The following is a 27,500-nucleotide window of genomic DNA, read 5'->3' on the forward strand; positions in this document are numbered from 1 at the left end:
TGACTCAGACTGAACATGTCCCCCAGGACTCAGACTGAACATGGACTCAGACTGAACATGTTCCAGACTGACCTCAGACTGAAACAGACTGAACCCAGACCTCAGACTGAAACATGTCCTCCAGGACCTCAGACTGAAACATGTCCTCCAGGACCTCAGACTGAAACATGTCCCCCAGGACCTCAGACTGAAACATGTCCCCAGGACCTCAGACTGAAACATGTCCCCCAGGACCTCAGACTGAAACATGTCTCCAGGACCTCAGACTGAAACATGTCCCCCAGGACCTCAGACTGAAACATGTCCTCCAGGACCTCAGACTGAAACATGTCCCCCAGGACCTCAGACTGAAACATGGACCTCAGACTGAAACACACCGACATGAGACAGACGTGTGTGCGCTCGTGTGGTTCATGATGTTCAGATGAGACACAGTCCTGGGAGAGAATGTTTGGATGGAGATGTTTGGATGATGAGATGTATGGATGATGAGATGTTGAAATGAGGAGATGTTTGGATGAGGAGATGTTTGGATGAGGAGATGTTTGGATGAGGAGTCACCTGTTTGCTCAGTTGGGCTCTGCCTCGGTTCCTCTTGTTCTCACTGGAGACCAAACCCTGAGAAGAAGACAGAACACAGTTTTGACTCTTATTGTGAAGGACCCGACTCACAGCTGTTTGTAGGTTTAGACTCTTATTGTGAAGGACCTGTACCTGGACCTCACAGCTTTTCCTCTTCCTCCCTGTGGTCCTGGGGGTCCTTCTTCGCTCCATCATCTTCTCCGGAGACGTTCTCTGCTCAAACACATCACTTTAGTCTTCAGAAGAATTTATTCCAAACTGTGTTAAGTGTCTGGTGTCCAAAGATCACGCACCTGGACGTTGTGGTGGTTCTGCAGCTCTCTGAACCTCTGCACCTCCCTCTTCACCGCCTCCATCCTCCTCTCCTCGACTTGGTTCTTGTCCGTCTTCTCCTGGATGTTCTCAGGTTCTTGGCTCTGCTCCTGTTTTCTCGTCCTGTTGTTTCGTCTCTGCTGCAGTTTTTGGAGCTCCTCTTTCAGCTCCTCCACCACGGTCACCTTCCTCTCCTCCTGCACCACCTCCTCCTCCTCCTGATGTTTCTCCTGGTAGTGGGTCTCCTCAGGGTTTTGGTGTTGGAGCTGGTTCTCCTCCTCCTCCTCTGGATTCTGGAGCTGCTCTCTCAAAAGCTCCAACTCTGAAATAATATAACACAGATTTAACCAGGACTAAACCAGAACTAAACCAGGACTGAACTTTGGAGAATTGTTGAAATTAATCAAAGTTCAGACCTTTCCTCAGAGTCTCCATTTGAGCGTGAGCTTCAGCCACAGTCTGCTCCCTCAGAGACACCAGTTCCAGCAGGTCTGAAACAGAGGAACCAGAGGAACCAGGTCAGAACCAGAGGAGCAAGAGGAGCAGACAGGAGCAGACAGAAGCAGACAGGAGCAGACAGGGGCAGACAGGAGCAGACAGGGGCAGACAGGAGCAGACAGGAGCAGACAGAAGCAGACAGGAGCAGACAGGGGCAGACAGAAGCAGACAGGAGCAGACAGGGGCAGACAGGGGCAGACAGGGGCAGACAGGGGCAGACAGGGGCAGACCTCTGTTCCGTTGTTCTGTGCGTTCTCGTTCCGCGCGTTCTAGTTCCGTCGTCTCCAGTCTCTGTTCGAGTGAAGCACAGCGCTCCTTTAGCTCCGCCTCCAAACGCTCAAACGCAGCCCTCTGATTGGTCGATTCCTCCCTCAGCTCCGCACACAGACGCTCCCTAAAAACAACAAAGAACGAAAAGAATGAAAAGGACAAAGAACGAAAAGAACAATTATGTGCAGTAGTAGTAGTAGTACTAGTAGCAGTAGTAGTAGTAGTAGTAGTAGTAAAAGTAAAAGTACCTGTGTTGTAGTTTTTCTTGCAGTTCTTGGATTCGTTGAGTTTTTTCTGCAGATTTCCTCAGAGCAGATTCACTTTCGTGTTTGAGACGATCCATCGCCTCATGGAACACGACCTCCTCCTGCCCACGGACCAGAGTCAAACCAGGTCTAAACCCGGTCTAAACCCGGTCTAAACCCGGTCTAAACCAGGTCTAAACCAGGTCTAAACCAGGTCTAAACCAGGACTAAACCAGGACTAAACCAGGACTAAACCAGGACTAAACCAGGACTAAACCAGGACTAAATCAGGACTAAATCAGGACCAAATCAGGACTAACCTTGGAGTCTTGTCTGTCTTTGTCCATTTGTTGTCGGAGCTGGAGGAGGGAGTGCTCTCTCTCGTCTGATTGGCTCTGGAGGCTGTGGAGGCGGGTCTTGGTGCAGGTGAGCTCGTCTGATAGGCTGTCAGAGCGATCACTCTCAGAGCGCAGCTGCTTCTGCAGGTCGGTCACCTGAGAACAGAAGAGCGTCAGCCTGACCCCGACCGCGAGGGGGCGCTCTGTCCGACCGCGAGGGGGTGCTCTGTCCACGAGAGTGTGGTCAAAGGGTCAGGGGGCGTGGTCAGAGTGTCGGGAGGCGTGGTCAGAGTGTCGGGAGGCGTAGTCAGAGTGTCAGGGAATGTGGTCAGAGTGTCAGGGGGCGTGGTCAGAGTGTCAGGGGGCGGAGTCAAAGGGTCGGGGGCGTGGTCATGTACCTGGTTCTGCAGCTGGAACATTCCTTTGACCAGAGCTTTGTTTTCTTTGTCGAGTCGAGACGTTTCCCTTTGTTCAGACTCTAACGACTCGAACACCGAGTCACAGCGCACACAACCCGACTCTGCAACACACAACACACACACATGAACACACAACACACACATGAACACACAACACACACATGAACACACACAACACACAAACACACACACATGAACACACACATGAACACACAACACACACACATGAACACACAACCCGACTCTGCAACACACACACAACACACACACACACAACACACATGAACACACAACACACACATGAACACACAACACACACATGAACACACAGCACATGAACACACAACACACACATGAACACACAGCACATGAACACACAACACACACATGAACACACAACCCGACTCTGCAACACACAACACACACACATGAACACACAACACACACATGAACACACAACACACACATGAACACACAACACACACATGAACACACAACACACACATGAACACACAACCCGACTCTGCAACACACAACACACACACATGAACACACAACACACACATGAACACACAACACACACACATGAACACACAACACACACATGCACACACAGCACATGAACACACAACACACACATGAACACACAACCTGACTCTGCAACACACAACACACACACATGAACACACAACCTGACTCTGCAACACACACACATGAACACACAACACACACATGAACACACAACCTGACTCTGCAACACACAACACACACACATGAACACACAACACACACATGAACACACACATGAACACACAACCTGACTCTGCAACACACAACACACACACATGAACACACAACACACACATGAACACACAACACAACACATGAACACAAAACACACACATGAACACACAACACACACACATGAACACACAACACACACATGAACACACAACACACACATGAACACACAACACACGAACACACACATGAACACACAACACACACATGAACACACAACCCGATGCACACATGACCTGGAGTCAGACCTGAGTGTGTCACATGTTTTGTGTTTTACCTGTTTGCTCCTGGACTTTGGTCTCCAGCTCCACCTGCTGCTTCCTCACACACTCCAGCTCCTCCTGCCTCTGCTCCAGGTCCTTCTCAAGTCTGGTTATAGTCTGGTTCAGCCTGGTCTCCTCCTGGTTCCTCTGCTGAAGATCCTCTTGTAGTCTGGTTATAGTCTGGTTCAGTCTGGTCTCCTCCTGGTTCCTCTGCTGAAGATCCTCCTGTAGTCTGGTTACAGTCTGGTTCAGCCTGGTCTCCTCCTCCTGTAGTCTGGTTATAGTCTGGTTCAGCCTGGTCTCCTCCTCCTGTAGTCTGGTTATAGTCTGGTTCAGCCTGGTCTCCTCCTGGTCTCTCTGTTGTCTCAGTTCACAGATGAGATGTTCTTTTTGGTCGTTCTCTTCATGAAGTCTCCAGATCTCCTCCTCCAACAGCACTGAGGAACCAGACAAGATCTGAGTCAGGACCAGACCTGGACCAGGACCACACCGAAACCAGGTCTGAGTCAGGACCACACCTGAGAGAGTCCTGAACTCCTACATGGACCAGGACTCATCCTTGGACCTTCTCGCAGTGATTTACTTTAAAAGATTCTTTTTTCATACCCAGGTTGAAATTTTTGTTCCTCTGTGATAGTTTGAGCCCTCATGTTCCTCATGTTCCTCGGGCTCCTCGTGTTCCTCGTGTTCCTCGTGTTCCTCATGTTCCTCATGTTCCTCATGTTCCTAGTGTTCCTCGTGTTCCTAGTGTTCCTCGTGTTCCTCGTGTTCCTAGTGTTCCTCGTGTTCCTCGTGTTCCTCGTGTTCCTCGGGCTCCTCATGTTCCTCGGGCTCTTCAAGTTCCTAGTGCTCCTCATGTTCCTCGTGTTCCTTGTGCTCCTCGTGTTCCTCGGGCTCCTCGTGTTCCTCATGTTCCTCGTGTTCCTCGTGCTCCTCGTGTTCCTCATGTTCCTCGGGCTCTTCAAGTTCCTAGTGCTCCTCATGTTCCTCATGTTCCTTGTGCTCCTCGTGTTCCTCGTGTTCCTAGTGTTCCTCGTGTTCCTCGTGTTCCTCGTGTTCCTCGTGTTCCTCGTGCTCCTCGTGTTCCTCGGGCTCCTCGTGTTCCTCGGGCTCCTCATGTTCCTCGTGTTCCTAGTGCTCCTCGTGTTCCTCGGGCTCTTCAAGTTCCTAGTGCTCCTCGTGTTTCTCGTGTTCCTCATGTTCTCCGTGCTCCTCAGAGTCACATGAAGCTGTGATGAAGACAAACTAAACCTTGGTCTGGAAAAATAATCTGTTGTGAAAGTGTGAATGAGTGTGTGTGTCTGAGGCTGCTGCTCAGGTGCATTCTGGGAGTTGTAGTCACCTCTCTTTTTGGCCGGAGCCGTTTCGTCTTCACTGGAGCCTCTCGGCCGTTTCCTCTCCTCGTCTCCTCGCTCCCTCGTCTCGTCTCCTTGTCTCCTCAGACAGGAGCAGTTCTGTTGGAGCTTCATCAGTTCTGCTCGCACGGACTCCACCACAGAACGCTGAGACACAACATCAAGGATCCATTAGGTCCACCCTCATCCTAAACCAGGTCCAGTCCCGGGTCCAGTCCCGGGTCCAGTCCCGGGTCCAGTCCCGGTCCAATCCAGTCCCAATCCAGTCCCAATCCAGTCCCAGTCCAGTCCCGGTCCAGTCCCTGTCCCAGTCCAGTCCAGTCCCAGTCCAGTCCCGGTCCGGTCCAGTCCAGTTCAGTTCCAGTCCCTGTCCAGTCCCTGTCCCAGTCCAGTCCCTGTCTAGTCCAGTCCCGGTCCAGTCCCAGTTCCAGTCCAGTCCCAGTCCAGTCCCTGTCCCAGTCCCAGTCCAGTTCCAGTCCAGTCCCTGTCCCAGTCCCAGTCCAGTTCCAGTCCAGTCCCTGTCCCAGTCCCAGTCCAGTTCCAGTCCAGTCCCAGTCCAGTTCCAGTCCCAGTCCCGGTCCAGTCCCAGTCCAGTTCCAGTCCAGGTCCCAGTCCAGGTCCCAGTCCAGGTCCCAGTCCAGGTCCCAGTCCCTGTACCTCTCTGGTGGCGTCCTCCACGGTCTGGTCTAAGGTGCAGGTGAGTTTGTTGATGACGTCGTCTTTTTGTCGACAGAGTTCAGCGAGTTCAGAAACCTGCTGCACACGGACGCACAACACATGTTTATATCACACACTGACACACAACACACACACACACAGAATTACATTATCCCCTGTCACCACACACGAACAGTGCTCAGGTGGCAGGGTCTCACCTGTCGGGCTGCCTGCAGTTGGTCCAGAGTCTCCTGCCTCTGCACACGCAGCATCTGCAACTCTGAGACACACAACAGAGTCACACAACAGACACACAACAGAGTCACACAACAGAGTCACACAACAGAGTCACACAACAGAGACACACAACAGAGTCACACAACAGAGTCACACAACAGAGTCACACAACAGACACACAACAGACACACAACAAAGTCACACAACAGAGTCACACAACAGACACACAACAGAGTCACAACAGAGTCACACAACAGACACACAACAGAGTCACACAACAGAGTCACACAACAGAGTCACACAACAGACACACAACAGACACACAACAGAGTCACACAACAGAGTCACACAACAGACACACAACAGAGTCACACAACAGAGTCACACAACAGACACACAACAGAGTCACACAACAGACACACAACAGAGTCACACAACAGAGAGTCAGAGTATCTGTGTGTGTATTCTGTGTCTGTGTGTGTGTATTCTTTGTGTGTGAGTGAGTGTATTCTGTGTGTGCGTGTGTATATTCTGAGTGTGTGTGTATTCTGTGAGTGTGTGTATTCTGTGTGTGTATATTTTGTGTGTGTGTGAGTGTATTCTGTGTGTGTGAGTGTATTTTGTGTGTGCGTGTGTATATTCTGTGAGTGTGTGTGTATTCTGTGTGTGTATATTTTGTGTGTGTGAGTGTGTGTATATTTTGTGTGTGTGTATATTTTGTGTGTGTGAGTGTGTGTATATTTTGTGTGTGTGTGTGTATATTTTGTGTGTGCGTGTGTATTCTGTGTGTGTATATTCTGTGTGTGTGAGTGTATTTTGTGTGTATGTGTGTGTATTCTGTGTCTGTGTGTGTGTATGTGTGTGTGTATATTTTGTGTGTGTGTGTGAGTGTATTCTGTGTCTGTGTGTGTATGTGTGTGTGTGTTGTTGAGACCTTTTGTGTTGTTCTGTTCTTCTCTGATCTTCTCCAGGTCCTGAGCGCTGATGATGCTCTCCAACATAACTCCCTCTGTGTCCTACACACAGACACAGACACACACACACACACACACACACACACAAACACACATACAACACACACAACACACACAACATGCACACACACAGACACACACAGACACACACACACAACATACACAGGGTCAGAGTGTGCATGTGATAAGTCAGAGTGCTCGTGGATCAGGTGCCTCCTCTGGGCCCATAGCACCTGTCTGCACCTGTCCTCACCTGTCGCTCCAGAGCTGACAGGTCCACAGTTCGGTGCACGAGGTTCTTGAGGATCTCGACCCGTTTCTCTGCACGCTCCTCCAGGATCTCACGCTCCTTCTCCAAACGCTCACTGAGGACCACAGACAGGCTGAAACAGGACTGAAACAGGACTGAAACAGGACTGAAACAGGACTGAAACAGGGCTGAAACAGGACCGAAACAGGGCTGAAACAGGACTGAAACAGGGCTGAAACAGGGCTGAAACAGGGCTGAAACAGAGCTGAAACAGGACTGAAACAGGACTGAAACAGAGCTGAAACAGGGCTGAAACAGGGCTGAAACAGGGCTGAAACAGGGCTGAAACAGGGCTGAAACAGGAAACAGGACTGAAACAGGACCGAAACAGGGCTGAAACAGGGCTGAAACAGGACTGAAACAGGACTGAAACAGGGCTGAAACAGGGCTGAAACAGGACTGAAACAGGGCTGAAACAGGGCTGAAACAGGGCTGAAACAGGACTGAAACAGGACTGAAACAGGGCTGAAACAGGGCTGAAACAGGGCTGAAACAGGGCTGAAACAGGGCTGAAACAGGGCTGAAACAGGACCGTAGTAATAGTATTTGCAGTAGTAGTACCTGTAGTCTTTCTCCATTTTGTTGAACAGTTCCATAAACTCTGCGCTGACTTCTTCTCTGATCTGAGCCTCCAACACCAACCTCAGAGCGCACACACTCTGAAACACACGACACACTCTGAAACACACCACACACACCTCTGAAACACACGACGCGCGCTCTGAAACACACGACGCACACTCTGAAACACACGACACACTCTGAAACACACGACACACGCTCTGAAACACACGACACGCACTCTGAAACACACCACGCACGCTCTGAAACACACCACACACTCTGAAACACACGACGCACACTCTGAAACACACGACACACTCTGAAACACACGACACACTCTGAAACACACGACACGAACTCTGAAACACACCACACACACTCTGAAACACACGACACGAACTCTGAAACACACGACGCACACTCTGAAACACACGACACGCACGCTCTGAAACACACGACGCACACTCTGAAACACACGACGCACACTCTGAAACACACGACGCACGCTCTGAAACACACGACACACTCTGAAACACACGACACACTCTGAAACACACGACACACTCTGAAACACACGACACACACTCTGAAACACACGACGCACGCTCTGAAACACACGACACGCACGCTCTGAAACACACCACACACACTCTGAAACACACGACGCACACTCTGAAACACACGACACACACTCTGAAACACACACCACACACACTCTGAAACACACCACACACACTCTGAAACACACGACGCACACTCTGAAACACACACCACACACACTCTGAAACACACGACGCACACTCTGAAACACACGACACACACTCTGAAACACACGACACACGCTCTGAAACACACGACACACGCTCTGAAACACACGACACGCACGCTCTGAAACACACCACACACACTCTGAAACACACCACACACACTCTGAAACACACGACGCACACTCTGAAACACACACCACACACACTCTGAAACACACCACACACGCTCTGGAACACACGACACGACGCACGCTCTGAAACACACACAAAGTGCGCACACTTGTTCGTGCACAGCCCTGTACCGAACCCAAACGGTTCAGCACGAACACATAATCTTCGTATCAGTGTTACCGTGGTGACACGCTGATACTGAGACAAAAAACAGGAAAATACAGTGTGTGTTACCTGTGTGTGTGTGTGTGTTACCTGTGTGTGTGTGTGTTACCTGTGTGTGTGTGTTACCTGTGTGTGTGTTTACCTGTGTGTGTGTGTGTGTGTGTTACCTGTGTGTGTGTGTGTGTGTGTACCTGTGTGTGTGTGTGTTACCTGTGTGTGTTGTGTGTTACCTGTGTGTGTGTGTGTGTTACCTGTGTGTGTGTATGTGTGTGTTACCTGTGTGTGTGTATGTGTGTGTTACCTGTGTGTGTGTATGTGTGTGTTACCTGTGTGTGTGTGTTACCTGTGCGTGTGTGTGTGTTTACCTGTGTGTGTGTGTGTACCTGTGTGTGTGTTACCTGTGTGTGTGTGTGTGTGTGTACCTGTGTGTGTGTGTGTGTACCTGTGTGTGTGTGTGTACCTGTGTGTGTGTGTTACCTGTGTGTGTGTGTTACCTGTGTTGTGTGTGTTACCTGTGTGTGTGTGTTACCTGTGTGTGTGTGTTACCTGTGTGTGTGTGTTACCTGTGTGTGTGTGTTACCTGTGCGTGTGTGTTACCTGTGCGTGTGTGTTACCTGTGCGTGTGTGTTACCTGTGCGTGTGTGTGTGTTACCTGTGCGTGTGTTACCTGTGTGTGTCTGTGTGTGTGTGTTACCTGTGTGTGTGTGTTAGTGTTACCTGTGTGTGTGTGTGTTAGTGTTACCTGTGTGTGTGTGTTACCTGTGTGTGTGTGTGTGTGTGTTACCTGTGTGTGTTTGTGTGTGTTACCTGTGTGTGTGTTACCTGTGTGTGTGTGTTACCTGTGTGTGTGTGTGTGTTACCTGTGCGTGTGTGTTACCTGTGCGTGTGTGTGTGTGTGTGTTACCTGTGTGTGTGTGTGTGTTACCTGTGTGTTCTCCATTGTTGTGTTTGCTGCCTCCAGGACTGTGTCCTCCATCTCACTCTGCTCTTCCTCCTCCTCTTCTTCTTCTTCTTCAGTCAAATCTGCAGCAAAACACATGAGGGACCATGGGAGGGCATCCGGACCAACAGGCTCTGGATTAGCCCGGATGCCCTCCCGCGCTCCTGGATTAGCCCGGATGCCCTCCCGTACCGCTGTGGCCGTCGTCCGTCTCCAGCACGTCCTCCAGGCTGCGCTCCCAGACCATGGAGCTCTTCCTCCCTCTGAAGCGTCGTGTTTCCGCCTCGTCGATGATCAGGGACAGTTCCATGGCCGACCTGTGGGGGGCGGCGTCCAGGGGAGCGGGCCGCGCGGTCAGGACCACCACCTGGACCACAGGGACAAGGTCAAAGGTCAAACTCAACTCTGGGTCACATGAGCTCATCCTGTGGGGGTCAGAGGTCAAACGCTCCTCACACGAGTCCTGAAGTCGAGGTTGAGGTTGAGTTGGTGTTTTATGTTAAACTGGTTAAATGTTTTTTATTGAATGTGTCTCAGCGTCTGGGGGGGGGGTTCTGATTGGACAGAGACACCAACAGATTTACGTCGGAGAAGGAGGAAGAAGACAAAACCTCAGCCCACTCCCACATCCCGCTTACAAATCCAAAGAGACGTGGATCAAAGTCCCAAGACAGGACTGGAGGAGCCGGATCGTCCAGATCAACGCGTCAGAAGGACGACACGACGAGCATGAAGCACCAGCAGCATTTTAACAAGAAGAAACGTGAAACATGATCCAGGAAACTAATTCACTCAGATTTAAAATCTGAAGAAAACAAACATTTACTTCACTATTAAGATTAAATCACAATCAACATTTTCATTAAGAATTCAGTGTTTACATGAACTTTTTAAGGACAAATTCAGTTTGATTCAAAATTAAATGATTTTTATTCTGAGTTAGAGCTCTCATGGAAACGTAGCAAATGCCTGCGCTCTACTCGCTCTGATCCAGGTCCTTCTACAATCAGGAAATGTTCTAAAGGTTCAGCTCAGTTCTGTCAGTGGGACTTGATGGGATCCAGACCTGAGGAACCTGAGGTAGAACATGAGACCTCCACCAGAACATGGAACCTCCACCTCCACAACAGCCTCACGTCTGAGTTTGGAGTTTTGTGAGTTCTAACAACAACAGGAGTAGTAGTAGTAGTATTTGCAGTAGTAGTAGTACCTTCTGGGCCAGAGCGGAGAACTTGAGCACGTTGAGAGTCTCGTCTAAACTGGACGAGCTCTGGTTGATGTTCACGACCATCGTGACCTTTCCTGACCCCGAGCCACAGAAGAAGAACTGCAAGAAGTGAGTGAGTTTGGACTCTCGAAACGGAACGTGCTGCTGAAACCTGAGGAGAACGAGAGGAGAAGAACGAGGAGTTAGAACATGGAGGAATGTGCTGCTTGAACCTCAGGAGAACAGTGAGAACAATGTGGAGAAGAACACCAAGAACAGGGCATCAGGAAGACAGGAGCCTACAGAAGTATTTGTAGTATTTGCAGTATTTTTAGAAGTATTTGCAGTAGTTTTTGTAGTACTCACTTGCTTCTCATGGCGCTGATGCACTTGCTGAGCGTGAGCAGTGAACTGTTGATGTTTCCCGCCTCCTTCAGACGTTCTCCACAGTTCTGAGTCCGAGAACATCGCTCCGAGCCAGCCAGGTCACACAGGGCCAACCTGAGCCAAACCAGACCAAAGAGAGTCAACCTGAGCCAAACCAGACCAAAGAGAGTCAACCTGAGCCAAACCAGACCAAAGAGAGTCAACCTGAGCCAAACCAGACCAAACCAGACCAAAGAGAGTCAACCTGAGCCAAACCAGACCAATGAGAGTCACTCAGGAGAACATCTCATACCGTCTCTTTAGCCAATGATGTTCATTTTGTCTTCTTATATACTTTAACTTCTTAGGTTCTTTTTAAAGACAATGCAGTAAAGTGTATTTACCTTGTTGACATGTTTCGGCTGCTAGCTGCAAGCCATCTTCAGAACTGTCACCGGTGTTGGTGACACGGGAGGCGTGGTCAGTCTGAGCCACCTGCCAGGTCCATCAGGTCTGACCACGCCTACAGGAAGTAACAACAGCTGATATACGACACGTCACCACCAACACCGGTGACAGTTCTGAAGATGGCTTGCAGCTAACAGCCGAAACATGTCATCAAGGTAAATACACTTTACTGCATTGTCTTTAAAAAGAACCTAAGAAGTTAAAGTATATAAGAAGACAAAATGAACATCATTGGCTTAATATGAAGAAGATTTGGACAAAGAGGTGTCAAAGCACTTCGCCATTTGGAGAGGCTGGAAAAGGCGCGCGCCCGCTATAATAACCACCTACGCTTCAACCTCCGATGCAGAGACGAGAACATCACGCCAGCTAGTATTAACATCAAGACCCCGATCCCAACCCATAATGCAAAACAAATTGTTAATAAGGCCAAAAAAGCACTATTAAATGAAAGGATTCGCATCACTATCAATAAACAGAAAAACATTGAATGAGAACTAATGGACGAAAGCGAGAAATACAGACGGCTTTTCCCCATGGAAGAAGAGGCACAGCGACAGGTTAGCAAACATTTAGAAAAAACATACGAATTAGGATTTAAAACAACTAAGGACCGCCACGTTAGGAAGTTAAAATTACTAATAGAGAAAAAACACCGTAAAATCGAAACCTCACTAAAAAATAAAGATAAATGGGTATGCAATTTAACTCAGCGAAAAATCACAGAAACAGAAACAAACGTACTTGCACGAGGACTTAACTTTGCCACCACCCCTAACAAAATACCCATAGAAGAATACATATTAGCCACGGAATTAACATGCCAAAAAACACCAAACCAGGGACAGAAAGCAGATTTACGCAACACAGTGACAGGGATTCTAAAAACCGCCAAATGACCGAAAAGCAATATAACCAAGAAGGAAAGGAAAGCCATTAGTCACATGAAAAAAGACAACACAATCATTATTTTACCCGCAGATAAAGGCAGGACAACAGTCATATTGGACACGAAAACATACGAACATAAAATGGAAGCACTACTCGCAGACACCGACACCTACGAAATCATAAGAAAGAATCCGACAGAGGAAAAGAAACGAACCCTCAAAACGTTACTCAAACCCCTATCAGAACAGAAAAAAAATCACCCGAGACGCATACGACGATTTAATCCCTACAGCCAGCATCACCCCGCGCATTTACGGAACCCCGAAAATCCCACAAAACAGACACGCCGCTCCGCCCGATAGTCGATAGCATAGGTTCGGTAACATACAATTTATCCAAAGCCCTGGTCGAAATAATAAAACCAATCATCGGTCAAACTAAATTCCACTGCAAGAATGCGAAACAATAGGCACAGGAACTAAAAAACATTACAATAGCACCGGATGAAATACTCATATCACACGACGTCATATCACTGTTCACTAAAACACCCGTGGATGTCACACTACGCATAGTACAGGAAAAACTTAAAAAGGACAGAACACTCAAAAAACGCACAAATCTAACAGTTGATGACATTACACAATTATTAAGTTTCGTGGCCAAATCTACATATTTTCAGTACAACAGCATAATTTACAGACAGAAAGAGGGGTTCGCAATGGGAGATCCACTATCAGCAATAATGAGCAGTTTTTTCATGGAGGACCTGGAACAGAAAGCTTTCAACACCGCACCACCACAATGCCCTTTAACCTTTTGGAAACGCTACGTAGATGACATCCTGGAAAAAATACAGCAAGGACACACGCAAGAACTCACAGACCATCTCAACACACAAGACGACACAGGAAACATTCAATTCACACACGAGGAGGAGAAAGACGGAGCCATATCTTTTCTGGACATTAAAATCCACCACATCGCAGACGGCAGCATCAAAATTACTGTATACCGGAAACCTACACACACTGACCAATATCTACTCTGGACATCCCAACATCCCACTGCACACAAACTTTCAGTAGTAAGAACATTATTGGAACGGGCCACACTCATCACAGACCGACAGGGAGGAAGAGGAGAGACACATCATACAAGCACTCAAACAATGTCAATATCCCAGCTGGGCCATAAACAACAAGTTATCAATAAAACCAACAAACCCCGGAAAAAAACAACAATTGAACACAGGGCAGCAGGATAAAAACATAGTCACACTACTGAACATCAGAGGAATAACCGAACCCATCCAGAGAGACATGAAAAAACACAACATAAGCACTGTAGTAAAACCATACACAAAACTCCGCCAACAACTCGTACACCCCAAGGACAAAATCCCACAAGAACAAAAATGCAATGCCATCTACGAAATTCAATGCAAATCATGCAATAAATCATACATAGGGGAAACAGGCCGAGCATTTCACATCCGAAAAAAGGAACACCAAAAGGAATGCGAAAAGGAAACGTCAGGGAGACTCACCAGAACAAAAAGACAAAGCAGAACAGGAAAACCTAAAATCCGCCACATCAGACACTGTAAAAGGAACAACCACATTATGGATCGGGACGGGGCTCGGGTCATCGGATCAGAAAACAACAAGTTCAAACGCTGGATCAAGGAGGACATTGAAATCAGGAAACGAGGCACGGACAGAATTAACCGTGACGACGGCGCGTTCCTCCTTTCACACACCTGGGACACCCTCCTCCAGACACACCGGGCGACGGGAGGCGTGGTCAGTCTGAGCGACCTGCAGGTCCATCAGGTTGACCACACCTACAGGAAGTAACAACAGCTGATATACGACACGTCAACACCAACACCGGTGACAGTTCTGAAGATGCAGCAGCAGCCGAAACATGTCAACAAGGTAAATACACTTTACTGCATTGTCTTTAAAAAGAACCCAAGAAGTTAAATCATATCGTCTCTTGTTCTAACAGCAGAACGTCAAACATCAAACCTCTGGACTCAAACCCTGAAGGTCTGAGACACGAAGACACAAGTCCCTGAGTCTCCACAACATCTCCACCTTCACATCTCCACCGTCCCATCTCCACAACATCTCCACCGTCCCATCTCCACCAACATCTCCACCAACATTTCCACCAACATCTCCACCAACATCTCCACCAACATCTCCACCAACATCTCCACCAACATCTCCACCAACATCTCCACCAACATCTCCACAAACACAAAATCCTGAGCTGAAGAACCTTCTGAAACTGCATTGGATTTGTTTAGTAAAGAACATTCTGCATATTCAATCCAACAGGCACTTCCAGAGGAACCTCCAGAGGAACCTCCAGAGGAACCTCCAGAGGAACCTCCAGAGGAACCTGCAGAGGAACCTGCAGAGGAACCTGCAGAGGAATCTCCAGAGGCACCTCCAGAGGCACCTCCAGAGGAACCTGCAGAGGAACCTGCAGAGGAACCTGCAGAGGAACCTGCAGAGGAACCTGCAGAGGAATCTCCAGAGGCACTTCCAGGGGGCAGTGCACCTTTCCTCTGAGGAAACAGCATTTCTCCAGACTGTGGGCTCCTGTATAAAGTGTTTCCAGGGCAACACCTCCCACAGCTCCAGTCACATGAAGCTCACTGAGGCCTGCTCTCACAGTCAGGAGTCAGGTCTGCGTGAGGAACAGGAGTCAGGTCCGCGTGAGGAACAGGGGTCAGGTCCGCGTGAGGAACAGGAGTCAGGTCCGCGTGAGGAACAGGGGTCAGGTCCGCGTGAGGAACAGGAGTCAGGTCCGTGTGAAGATCTGGAGAGAGAGACTCACTCGCTGATGGACACGACTCGAGGTACTCCCACATCATCGATCTTCATCAGTCTGATACTGAAGATACTGTGACTAAAAACACACAACACACACAGAGTTATACACACACACACACAAAGAGTGTGTGAATAAGTGAATGAGCGTCTGTGTGTGTGTGTGTGTTGTGCGTTGTGTGTGTGTTGTGTACCTTCTGCTGGAGAGTTGGTTGAGTCGAGTGGCTGAGATGCTCTGGTTCTTCTTGCCGATCTTCATGACTCTGTAGGCCTCGTCAGAACTGTTCACCTGAACCCAGCGCAGGTCTGACGCACACACACACACGGACACACACACACACACACACACACACACACGGACACACACACACACACACACACACACGGACACACACCACACACACACAAACAGATACACACACGGACACACACACACAGACACAGACACACGGGGCATGTGAATGGGGTGAGTACTGTACTGGTCTGGGGTATTTCCGTGTGGGGTACTAAAGAGGGTAAGTTCTGCTCTGGGGTATTACAAATGCATGGAGGAGAACCTCTAGAACGTCTTGAGGTTTGTGATGAGGAACATCAGAACATGAGATTACAGAAGTACATGTGGCAGAATGATTCCGCTCTTAAATCCTGATCAGTTGTTTTCCACTCGTGTGAAATCTCAAATAAAAGTTTAAATGTGATTCTGGGTTTTACCTTTGATGAAGGAGTTCCCCTTGACGTCCTGTGACAGACGCAGCACTGTTCTCTTCTGATGTCCATGTGGAACCTGAAGGCAGCACAGGTGAGTTCAGTGACACTGGGACGTGTGAATGCTCCTGGAGCACGATGTGTGTGGAATAAAAACTCCTCTAGCAGCTTTAAAGTCTCTGTACCAGATTTTCAGTGTCTTAAAACATGAAAAACTAAACGAGTTCATTTGAACGTTTGCAATGGTCCAAAGTTCTTCCTCATTTCCCTTCTGTATTCAGAGCCTCATTATTCAACAACATGAATTTAGAAACTCCTCAAGAGCTGCTGAGATCTGCAACAGAACATCTGTGCTGGAGCCAGACTCAGATTGAAACTGAAGAGTCGTGAGTGTGATAGAAGTGTCCTGAGTGTGGATGGTGTGGTTTGGTGCGTACGTGCTCAAGCAGGTCATGGATGTTGTCGTTGTAGATTTCGCAGAAGGAAACCCAAACGGAGAACTTGACTGAGTCGTCCACGTCCAGGACAAAGGAGTCGTGTTCAGAGGAGCTGCTGAGGCTCGAGTCCGTCACGTTAGAACCTACAAATCACAAACATCTCACACCTTCAGCAGTCATGGTCACCAAACAGTTACCCAAAAGGTCCCCAGAGCCTAAACTCCAACCAGACTCTGTAGCCAAGCATGAAAAACAACAAAAGAAAAGAACCAACCGTCCAGAAACGTGGACTTCCCCGAGGTCAGGCTTTTGTCCGTCTGTGGAGAGAAAAACAGGTCAGAACCAGGACTAAACCAGGACTAAACCAGGACTAAACCCAGACCAAAGCCCACACAGGCTGAATGGTGTGGTACCTCTTTGAACAGCTTCAGGAGCGTCCTCTTGGTGGCGCTCTCGAGGTTCTGCTGGTCTGGGGTCAGTCTGGTGTAATCTCTGCACCTCAGAGGCTTCAGGTCACAGCGAGAGTAAAGACGACCCTCCAGACTGTTAAAGATCACAGCCAGAGACCGAGGCAGGAGCCCCAGGTCATGGTCCGGACCTGAAACCACACACAAGACCAGAGACAAGAGCGGGGTTAGACCAGAGACCAGACCAGGAGCAGACCAGAGACTAGACCAGGACTAGAACAGAGACTAGACTAGAGACTAGACCAGGACTAGACCAGAGACTAGACTAGAGACTAGACCAGGACTAGACCAGAGACTAGACCAGAGACTAGACCAGAGACTAGACCAGAGACTAGACCAGACTAGACCAGAGACTAGACCAGGACTAGACCAGACTAGACCAGAGTCTAGACTAGAGACTAGACCAGGACTAGACCAGACTAGACCAGGACTAGACCAGGGACTAGACCAGGACTAGACCAGGACTAGACCAGGACTAGATCAGGACTAGACCAGGCCTGACCGAGGAAGGTGAAGGTCTTTCCGGCGTTGGTTACTCCGTATGTGAAGACCAAACAGTTTCCTCCGTCCAGAACGTCACGAACACGAGAACGAACGGAGCCTTCGAACACGGCCCTCTGAGACGAGTCCGGACTGAACACCTGCACACAGACAGGTGAGACAGGTGAGGCGGGTGAGACAGGTGAGACAGGTGAGACGGGTGAGGCGGGTGAGACGGGTGAGGTGAGACGGGTGAGGCGGGTGAGACAGGTGAGACGGGTGAGACGGGTGAGGCGGGTGAGACGGTGAGGCAGGTGAGACGGGTGAGACGGGTGAGACAGGTGAGACGGGTGAGACAGGGTGAGACAGGTGAGACGGGTGAGACAGGGTGAGGCGGGTGAGACGGGTGAGACAGGTGAGGACAGACAGGGGAGGCGTCTGGGGAGGCGTCTGGGGAGGGGGAGGTCGTACCTGGGTGAAGCTGAACCTTTGGCCCGTCTGAGGCAGAGACTTGTTGGTTCTTGGAGCTTTGAGGATCACAGTGTCCGACCCCTCGATCGCCACACAGTCCTGACAAGAACCAGGTCACAGCACGAGCACGAGGAAAGGATTAAATGCAGTAACAGTATTTGTACCTATAGTAGTCGTAGTATTAAATATAGGAGTAGTATTTGTACTATAGTAGTCGCAGTATTAAATACAGGAGTAGAATTTGTACCTATAGTAGTTGTAGTATTAAATGCAGGAGTAGTATTTGTAATATTTGTACCTGTGTGTCTCCGCTGTCGCTCTCGGCCGAAGTGAACGGTCGAATTCTGAGAAACACCTGCAGGTTTTCAGACTGCACCTCCTGCTGGACACACAACACGGGGGGGGGGGATGTGTCCATCATAATAAAATGAAATGTGAACGTAGAGCAGCAGATGTCGCGTCTTGTTTGTGGCCACGTCGGTTTGTCAAAGTCTGATCCCATCACATCTCACACACTCACAGGTAGAGTCTGGTCAGAGTCAACAAACTGTTGTTGTGTCCTTAGGCAAGACACTTCACCCACACTGCCTAGTATAAAGTGAAGTGTGTGTGTGTGTGTGTGTGCGCGTGTGTGTGTTAGAGACACATCACTTTTGTGGTTCAAATGTGTTGAGATTTATGACAAAGTGCAGGTGTAATTAATACAATATAAATGTGCACAGATTAACTGACTTAGTTTCATAAAGAAAACAACTCAGCTGATTTCTATTTAAGTGTACACTACTGTGTAGTACTGTAGTACTGAGTATTACCGAGTATTACTGTGTAGTAGTGTGTAGTACTTGTGTAGTACCTTTGTGGGCAGAGCAGTGAAGTCCCTGAGCAGGTCTTTCCTTATGTCCTCCACCTCCACTGGCCCCACCCTCTCCGGCCTCCCCACCAGAGACCACTCCATCTGTACACAACAACACACAACTGTTACACAACTATTACACACACACACAGACCACTCCATCTGTACACAACAACACACAACTGTTACACAACTATTACACACACACACACAGACCACTCCATCTGTACACAACAACACACAACTGTTACACAACTATTACACACACACACAAACCACTCCAACTGTACACAACAACACACAACTGTTACACAACTATTACACACACACACACACAGAGACCACTCCATCTGTACACAACAACACACAACTGTTACACAACTATTACACACACACACACACACACACACACACAGACCACTCCAACTGTACACAACAACACACAACTGTTACACAACTATTACACACACACACACACACACACACAGAGACCACTCCATCTTTACACAACAACACACAACTGTTACACACACACACACACACACACACACACTGCAGAGGTAAATAAATCTCCACAGAAACTAAACGCCTGGACTTTACTCACATATAAACCAGTCATTTGGTTTTTATACATTTTTATATTTAATAAAAAAAAAAGACAAAATAAAACTTCAAAAGTCCAAAAGTCACAAGTGAAAAACGAAGCATTAAAATGCACACGTCCCCTGTCCCTGCACATTTATACATAAACACTGACTTGTCCCAAATTATACAGAGAAAAATGTCCCAGTGTGTCTATTTTGGACGAATCTGATGCTGCAACAGTAAAGAGCAGAGATGTAAGAAGAACTGAAATATGGTGATGTCGTATCGTCAAAAGTCTCACAATAATATCGTGGGCGTCACAATATTTACAATCACAAGTTCCTTTGTTTAAATGCAGGTATTATAGAAGCAACAGTTTATAAACATCAGGAACTACATTTCCCATGATTCATTTCAGCGCACACAATATGAAGAAATATCGTGATAATATCGTCCCGACAGATTTGGATTGGTTACAGCGATAATAAACACAAATCATCCAGGGAAAATCCTAAATGGACTTTTGACTAGAGAGTCCAGACTAGGGATGGGCATTCGATTAAATTTAATTTGCATAAACTAAGTGAAGATAAAACTAAGCTCTTGTGTCGCTGATGCGGTCAGTTTCTGTCGGATTAAAAGGCATGACTCAGGTGAATACAGGTTAGTGTGACCAGATTTGCGTTTGTCAAAACCAGGACACCGTACGGGGGGAGGGGAGCGGGGCCTCTCACCTGGAAAAATTTTTTCCCACTGGACACAGAAACATATGTGCTGCTTTATCCACTGTGCACATAGACTCACACTTGTCCCCAACGCAACGGAAAGTGTGGAATTTCTTGTACAAGTCATCGTTAAATACTCATTTGTGCTTCGGTACGTTACAGACTGACCCACTGTTTGTGTCTCGCTCCTTCTGATGCAGAGACACATGTACAGACCTGTTTAGTCACACTACACACAGCAACCTACATTCGGTTTGTCGATTAAAATTTACGTAATTGATGAAATTCTTAATGATCAATTATCGATTAATCGACTAATCATGCCCATCCCTAGTCCAGACGTCCCTGTGTCCCCAGGACAGTCCCAGTGTCCCCCCAGTGTTCCCTGTGTCCCTGCAGATTTATACAAAACCACTAATCTGTCCCAGTTTTATACCAGACATGTCCCAGGTGTCCCTTTTGTTGACCAATCTGATCTAAACAAACCAGGACTAAACCAGGACTATCATAGTTTTTGTCCAGTCTGATAGTGCCGACAGTAAAAAGACATAACCTGACATGTTTTGGCAAAATACAGAAAATCTGTTTAAAAACGAGAAAATGTGAAAATACTGACTCATGTTCATCATGAATGAGCCGAGTGCAGATTCACTATTTTATTATTATTACGAAACACCCACAATTTTATTCTAAACTCGGGTCGCTCTAAACTCTTGTAACTTTGAGACATTTTGACATAATCAAGTCAAATAAAAGGCTTTAGGGTCCTAGTTCATCTGTTTTAACATTTACAGAGAATAATGATACACGTTGGCTGTTCTAGAGGCTGAACCCACGCGTCCGGATCATTGTAATAAACATCTGAGAGAAAATCGTGAGTTTATTTCACACAAACGGAACTTTAATCCAACTTTAAACCGTGTTGTTAACATTAGCCACAGTTAGCACTGGTTCAAATGTTCGTCTGATTCTGGCGTTTTACGAGACTTTTCGCGGTGAATACTTTTACAGAGACGTGTCCTTGGACGTGGGTAAAGTGCTGCATGATTGTGACTCACCGTGGAGCGTTTTATTCCCAAAAATCAGACAAATAAAAGTAAAAACATGGGCCGTTCGTGAGCGCCGCGGCGGGCTTCTTTTTAAACTGCGAGAACCGCGCGGGCCAATCACAGAGCGAGCTGCGTCTTACGTCACATCCGACGAGAACAAAAACAGACTGAATTAGAACTTTTTTAGATTTTAATAAACGCATAAAATTAAACACAGCCACTACACAATATCTTCAATAAATAATTATAAGATGTGTTGTGTAAAATCTGCGTGTTTTGATCACATGATTCATTCCGCATAATTAAAACATTTACCTTATATAATTTAACGTCTAAAAACACAAAATCATCTCTGCTTTAAAGTGTTGCATTATTCTCACAAGAGTATCGATTAATTAAAGACTGTAAAAAGTTAAAAACTACAAAACTGCGCCGTCGTCGTTTGTTGACGTCATCACCGTGAGCCGTGCCTGGCGCTGACGGCAGAATCAAGTCGGATTTAGTGGATTTTGTGGATTATCTTTCTCCGCAGCGCCGCTAGCGTCCACACCTGGCCTCCGTCGGAACACGTATCTGTTTATTAAAATGATTTGAACCGAATTGGTCAGAAATAAACATTTTATTCTGTCCAAAAGACCAAATCCTTCGCGGGAAGAGCTCCTGAAGCGGACGCGTTGCCTTGGTAACGGTGAGAGCGGAAAACACAGAGCATCAAAGCGCCGCGTTTGGGATTAATTCAGATGTTCAGGAACGAACTCACGATTTACTCAACATTTACTCACGATTTACTCACGATTTTCTTGTGTTTTAATGTTTAATGTGTACATTCTTTCTGAAGCTCATTTACCACAGCGCAGGATCAACGGGGTGGACTTGTTTAGTCCTGGTTCAGTTCTGTTTTAGACCTGGTTTAGTCCTGGTTTAGTCTCTTGGTTTTGGCCTTAATTCAGCTCTGTATTGGTCCTGCTTAGTCTTGGGTTTAGTCCTGATTTAGACTTGGTTTAGTTCTCGTTCAGTCCTGGTTCAGCCCTGGTTCAGTCCTGGTTTAATCCTGGTTCAGTCCTGTTTTAGTCCTGGTTTAGTCCTGAGTTTAGTTCTTAGTTATTTCTGATTTAGTCCTGGTTCAGTCCTGGTTTAGTCCTGGTTTAATCCTGGTTTAGTCCTGAGTTTGGTTCTTATTTATTTCTGTTTTTAGACCTGGTTTAGTTCTGGTTTAGTCCTGGTTCAGTCCTGGTTTAGTCCTGGTTTAATCCTGGTTTAGTCCTGATTTAGTTCTTATTTACTTCTGGTTTAGACCTGGTTTAGTTCTGGTTTTTGTCCTGTTTTAGTCCTGGTTTAATCCTGGATTAGTCCTGAGTTTAGTCCTGAGTTTAGTTCTTATTTATTTCTGATTTAGACCTGGTTTAGTCCTGGTTTAGACCTGGTTTAGTCCTGAGTTTAGTTCTTATTTATTTCTGGTTTAGACCTGGTTTAGACTTGGTTTAGTTCTGGTTTAGTCCTGGTTCAGTCCTAGTTTAGTCCTGGTTTAGTCCTGGTTCAGTCCTGGTTTAGTTCTGAGTTTTCCCTCTCTCCTTTCTCCTCTTTGACCTTCTCTGTGGTCCTCAGGTTGTGGAGATGTCAGAGTCTGGTCCGAGTCCGTGGCTGGAGGCCCACTCTGACCCCGTGGCCGGTCTGAACACTCTGTCCTCCTGCATGGACCTGTCGGACCTCAGTGGGGACGGGGAGAACTGTCTGGTCGTGGCTGATCTGGGCTCGTCCTCCAGCGGGTCCCTGGGCTCCGGGATGAAGCTCAAGGTACCAAAACATCTCACACGGAGCAGAAACATCTCACACACGGAGCAGAAACATCTCACACACGGAGCAGAAACATCTCACACGGAGCAGAAACATCTCACACGGAGCAGAAACATCTCACATGGAGCAGAAACATCTCACACACGGAGCAGAAACATCTCACACACGGAGCAGAAACATCTCACACGGAGCAGAAACATCTCACACGGAGCAGAAACATCTCACATGGAGCAGAAACATCTCACACGCGTAGCAGAAACATCTCACCCAGGGAGCAGAAACATCTCACACACGGACCAGAAACATCTCACACGGAGCAGAAACATCTCACACGGAGCAGAAACATCACACACACGGAGCAGAAACATCACACACACGGAGCAGAAACATCTCACACGGAGCAGAAACAACTCACACGGAGCAGAAACATCACACACAGGGAGCAGAAACATCTCACACGGAGCAGAAACATCTCACATGGAGCAGAAACATCTCACACGCGTAGCAGAAACATCTCACCCAGGGAGCAGAAACATCTCACACACGGACCAGAAACATCTCACACGGAGCAGAAACATCACACACACGGAGCAGAAACATCTCACACGGAGCAGAAACAACTCACACGGAGCAGAAACATCACACACAGGGAGCAGAAACATCTCACATGGAGCAGAAACATCTCACACACGGACCAGAAACATCTCACACGGAGCAGAAACATCTCACATGGAGCAGAAACATCACACACACGGAGCAGAAACATCTCACATGGAGCAGAAACATCACACACGGACCAGAAACATCTCACACGGAGCAGAAACATCACACACACGGAGCAGAAACATCACACACAGGGAGCAGAAACATCTCACACACGGACCAGAAACATCTCACACGGAGCAGAAACATCTCACATGGAGCAGAAACATCACACACACGGAGCAAAAACATCTCACATGGAGCAGAAACATCTCACATGGAGCAGAAACATCTCACACGGAGCAGAAACATCTCACATGGAGCAGAAACATCTCACACACGGAGCAGAAACATCTCACACGGAGCAGAAACATCTCACATGGAGCAGAAACATCTCACATGGAGCAGAAACATCTCACATGGAGCAGAAACATCTCACACGCGTAGCAGAAACATCTCACCCAGGGAGCAGAAATCTCACACGGAGCAGAAACATCACACACACGGAGCAGAAACATCACACGGAGCAGAAACAACTCACATGGAGCAGAAACATCACACACGGACCAGAAACATCTCACACGGAGCAGAAACATCTCACACACGGACCAGAAACATCTCACATGGAGCAGAAACATCACACACACGGAGCAAAAACATCTCACATGGAGCAGAAACATCTCACATGGAGCAGAAACATCTCACACGGAGCAGAAACATCACACACATGGAGCAGAAACATCACACATGGAGCAGAAAGATTTCACATGGAGCAGAAACATCTCACACACGGAGCAGAAGCATCTCACACACGGAGCAGAAACATCTCACGTGGATTAGTCATACTCTGATGCTTTCTCGGTGATGTCTCAGTGATGTTTCTGTGATGTTTCTGTGATGTTTCGGTGATGTCTTGGTGATGTCTCAGTGATGTTTCTGTGATGCTTCTGTGATTTTTTGGTGATGTCTTGGTCATGTCTCAGTGATGTTTTGGTGATGTCTCGGTGATGTTTTGATGATTTTTCGGTGATTTTTTGGTGATGTCTCATTGATGTTTCGGTGATGTCTCGGTGATGTCTCGGTGATGTTTCTGTGATGTCTCGATGATGTCTCAGTGATGTCTCGGTGATGTCTCGGTGATGTCTCAGTGATGTTTCGGTGATGTCTCAGTGATGTCTCAGTCATGTCTCGGTGATGTCTCAGTGATGTCTCGGTGATGTCTCAGTCATGTTTCGGTGATGTCTCGGTGATGTCTTGGTGATGTTTCTGTGATGTTTCTGTGATGTCTCGATGATGTCTCAGTGATGTCTCGGTGATGTCTTGGTGATGTCTCAGTGATGTTTCGGTGATGGTTCTGTGATGTCTCAATGATGTCTCAGTCATGTTTCGGTGATGTCTCGGTGATGTCTTGGTGATGTTTCTGTGATGTTTCGGTGATGGTTCTGTGATTTTTTGGTGATGTCTCAGTCATGTCTCAGTGATGTTTTGGTGATGTCTCGGTGATGTCTCAGTGTTATTTCTGTGATGTTTCAGTGATGTCTCTGTAATGTTTCGATGATGTCTTGGTGATGTCTCAGTGATGTTTCGGTGATGGTTCTGTGAGTTTTTGGTGATGTCTCGGTCATGTCTCGGTGATGTTTTGATGATTTTTCAGTGATGTCTCGGTGGTGTCTCGGTGATGTCTCGGTGATATTTCGGTGATGGTTCGGTCATGCCTCGGTCATGCCTCGGTCATGACTTGGTGATGTTTTGGTCATGTCTCAGTGATGTCTCGTTGATGTTTCGGTGATGTTTTGATGATGTCTCTATGATGTTTTGGTGATTTTTCGGTGATGTCTCTGTGATGTTTCAGTGATGTCTTGGTGATGTTTCGGTCATGCCTCAGTGATGTCTTGGTGATGTTTCGGTGATATTTTGGTGATGTTTCGGTCATGTCTCCTCAGGTGTTCCGTGGGACCTCTCTGGTGAGTGAGTCCTCCCTGCTGGACCTCCCGTCGGGTCTGGTGGCCTTCTTCATGGACCTAAACGAGCCTCGGGTTCCTGCTCTGGCTGTGGCCTCTGGACCCTGTGTTTACATCTACAAGAACCTCAGACCGTACTTCAAGTTCACCCTCCCAGGACTCGAGGTGGACCCATTGGAACAGGTCTGGACCAGGACTAAACCAGGACTAAACTAAAGCTAAACCAGGACTGAACCGGAACTGAACCGGAACTGAACCAGGACTGAACCAGGACTGTCCTCTGATTGGCTGCAGGAGGTGTGGCAGCAGGTGCGCTCCGGGCAGATCGACCCTCTGGCTCTGAAGGACCTTCTGGAGGGCATCAGGAGTAAATCGGAGCTGCCTCTGTCCCAGCGTTCCCTCCGGTTCCTCTCCCTAGAACCAGAGAACATGGACGAGTTTGTGACGCTGCACCAGGGACAGCCAATCAGGAGACAGGTACAGACCACAACAGCCAATCAGGAGACAGGTACAGACCACAACAGCCAATCAGGAGACCCTGTTCTGGACACATCCTCTCATTTAATGTTTTTTTGTCTTTATGAAGTAACATCTATGCATGAAAAATCATATATAGTAGTTATATACATGTTATATATGTTATACATGTTATATACATGTTTTATAAATGTTATATATGTTGTTTACGTGTTTCAGACAGTGATCACGTGCATGGGGACTCTGAAGAAGAGCACTGCAGACGAGGACGGTGTGAGCTGTTTAGTGATCGGGACAGAGTCCAGTGAAGTTTATGTGCTCGACCCTGAGGCTTTTATTATCCTCACCAAGGTGAAAACTACACCCAACTACACCTAAAACTACACCCGACTACACCTAAAACTACACCCGACTACACCTAAAACTACACCCGACTACACCTAAAACTACACTCGACTACACCTAAAACTACACTCGACTAACCTAAAATACACTCGACTACACCTAACTCGACTACACTAAAACTACACTCGACTACAAAACTACACTCGACTACACCTAAAACTACACTCGACTACACCTAAAACTACACCCAACTACACCTAAAACTACACCCGACTACACCTAAAACTACACCCGACTACACCTAAAACTACACTCGACTACACCTAAAACTACACTCGACTACACCTAAAACTACACTCGACTACACCTAAAACTACACTCGACTACACCTAAAACTACACTCGACTACACCGACTTTATTCTAATGACAAAAGTACAAAATAACCCCCCCCCCCCTCCTGTTACAGATGTGTGTTCCAGCGCCCCCTGTGGTGATGGAGGTGAGTGGACAGTTTGATGTGGAGTTCAGGATCACTGTGGCGTGTCGAGACGGAGCCGTGTACGTGCTGCGCAGGTCTGTGCACCACTCTACTACTACTACTACTACTGTACTACTACTACTACTACTACTACTACTACAACTACTAGTACTACTACTACTACTGTATACTATAGACTTTACTATAATATACTGTACTATATGTACACTGTACTGTGCTGTACTGTGTTGTATATACTGTATTTCACTGACCTCACATGAACTCTAAAAACTATAAAAACTGTGAGTCAGACTGAATCACAAG

General features: G+C 47.5%; 2 protein-coding genes across 6 annotated transcripts in view; one reads left to right on the forward strand and one right to left on the reverse strand.

The window, feature by feature from the left end:
- LOC110166068 (kinesin-like protein KIF20A) overlaps positions 1–21,535 on the reverse strand; it is a 25,252-nt gene extending 3,717 nt beyond the window's left edge. Inside the window, exons 1-31 of one of the 5 annotated variants that reach the window (XM_055149988.1) lie at positions 21,428–21,535; positions 19,060–19,161; positions 18,505–18,588; positions 18,207–18,305; positions 17,758–17,896; positions 17,202–17,386; positions 17,063–17,105; positions 16,789–16,931; positions 16,358–16,430; positions 15,841–15,952; positions 15,654–15,725; positions 11,442–11,576; positions 11,079–11,247; positions 10,061–10,235; positions 9,854–9,951; positions 7,823–7,920; positions 7,205–7,316; positions 6,912–6,993; positions 5,959–6,020; positions 5,741–5,839; positions 5,071–5,230; positions 4,024–4,165; positions 3,743–3,981; positions 2,644–2,765; positions 2,228–2,401; positions 1,911–2,029; positions 1,623–1,786; positions 1,311–1,385; positions 876–1,216; positions 715–795; positions 562–618 (exon numbers count right to left, since the gene is read on the reverse strand). In XM_055149988.1, the coding sequence (XP_055005963.1) occupies positions 562–618; positions 715–795; positions 876–1,216; positions 1,311–1,385; positions 1,623–1,786; positions 1,911–2,029; positions 2,228–2,401; positions 2,644–2,765; positions 3,743–3,981; positions 4,024–4,165; positions 5,071–5,230; positions 5,741–5,839; positions 5,959–6,020; positions 6,912–6,993; positions 7,205–7,316; positions 7,823–7,920; positions 9,854–9,951; positions 10,061–10,235; positions 11,079–11,247; positions 11,442–11,576; positions 15,654–15,725; positions 15,841–15,952; positions 16,358–16,430; positions 16,789–16,931; positions 17,063–17,105; positions 17,202–17,386; positions 17,758–17,896; positions 18,207–18,305; positions 18,505–18,588; positions 19,060–19,161 (3,756 nt within the window). In that variant the 5' untranslated portion in view covers positions 21,428–21,535. Of the gene's footprint in view, positions 1–561; positions 619–714; positions 796–875; positions 1,217–1,310; positions 1,386–1,622; positions 1,787–1,910; positions 2,030–2,227; positions 2,402–2,643; positions 2,766–3,742; positions 4,166–5,070; positions 5,231–5,740; positions 5,840–5,958; positions 6,021–6,911; positions 6,994–7,204; positions 7,317–7,822; positions 7,921–9,853; positions 9,952–10,060; positions 10,236–11,078; positions 11,248–11,441; positions 11,577–15,653; positions 15,726–15,840; positions 15,953–16,357; positions 16,431–16,788; positions 16,932–17,062; positions 17,106–17,201; positions 17,387–17,757; positions 17,897–18,206; positions 18,306–18,504; positions 18,589–19,059; positions 19,162–21,427 lie in introns of all 5 variants that reach the window. The other 4 variants (XM_055149986.1, XM_055149987.1, XM_055149985.1 and 1 more) reach the window with 4 other exon arrangements.
- Positions 21,536–21,888: 353 nt separating this feature from the next.
- The window catches only part of bbs1 (Bardet-Biedl syndrome 1), a 7,071-nt gene continuing 1,459 nt past the window's right edge, over positions 21,889–27,500 (forward strand). Inside the window, exons 1-6 of the mRNA XM_055149990.1 lie at positions 21,889–22,106; positions 23,024–23,212; positions 25,858–26,058; positions 26,170–26,352; positions 26,572–26,703; positions 27,165–27,271. Coding sequence (XP_055005965.1) covers positions 23,033–23,212; positions 25,858–26,058; positions 26,170–26,352; positions 26,572–26,703; positions 27,165–27,271 — 803 coding nt within the window. The 5' untranslated portion in view covers positions 21,889–22,106; positions 23,024–23,032. The remainder of the gene's footprint in view (positions 22,107–23,023; positions 23,213–25,857; positions 26,059–26,169; positions 26,353–26,571; positions 26,704–27,164; positions 27,272–27,500) is intronic.

This window comes from Boleophthalmus pectinirostris, unplaced genomic scaffold, assembly GCF_026225935.1.
Source record: "Boleophthalmus pectinirostris isolate CB_2022bp ecotype Guang Dong unplaced genomic scaffold, ASM2622593v1 HiC_scaffold_14, whole genome shotgun sequence".
NCBI lineage: Eukaryota > Metazoa > Chordata > Actinopteri > Gobiiformes > Gobiidae > Boleophthalmus > Boleophthalmus pectinirostris.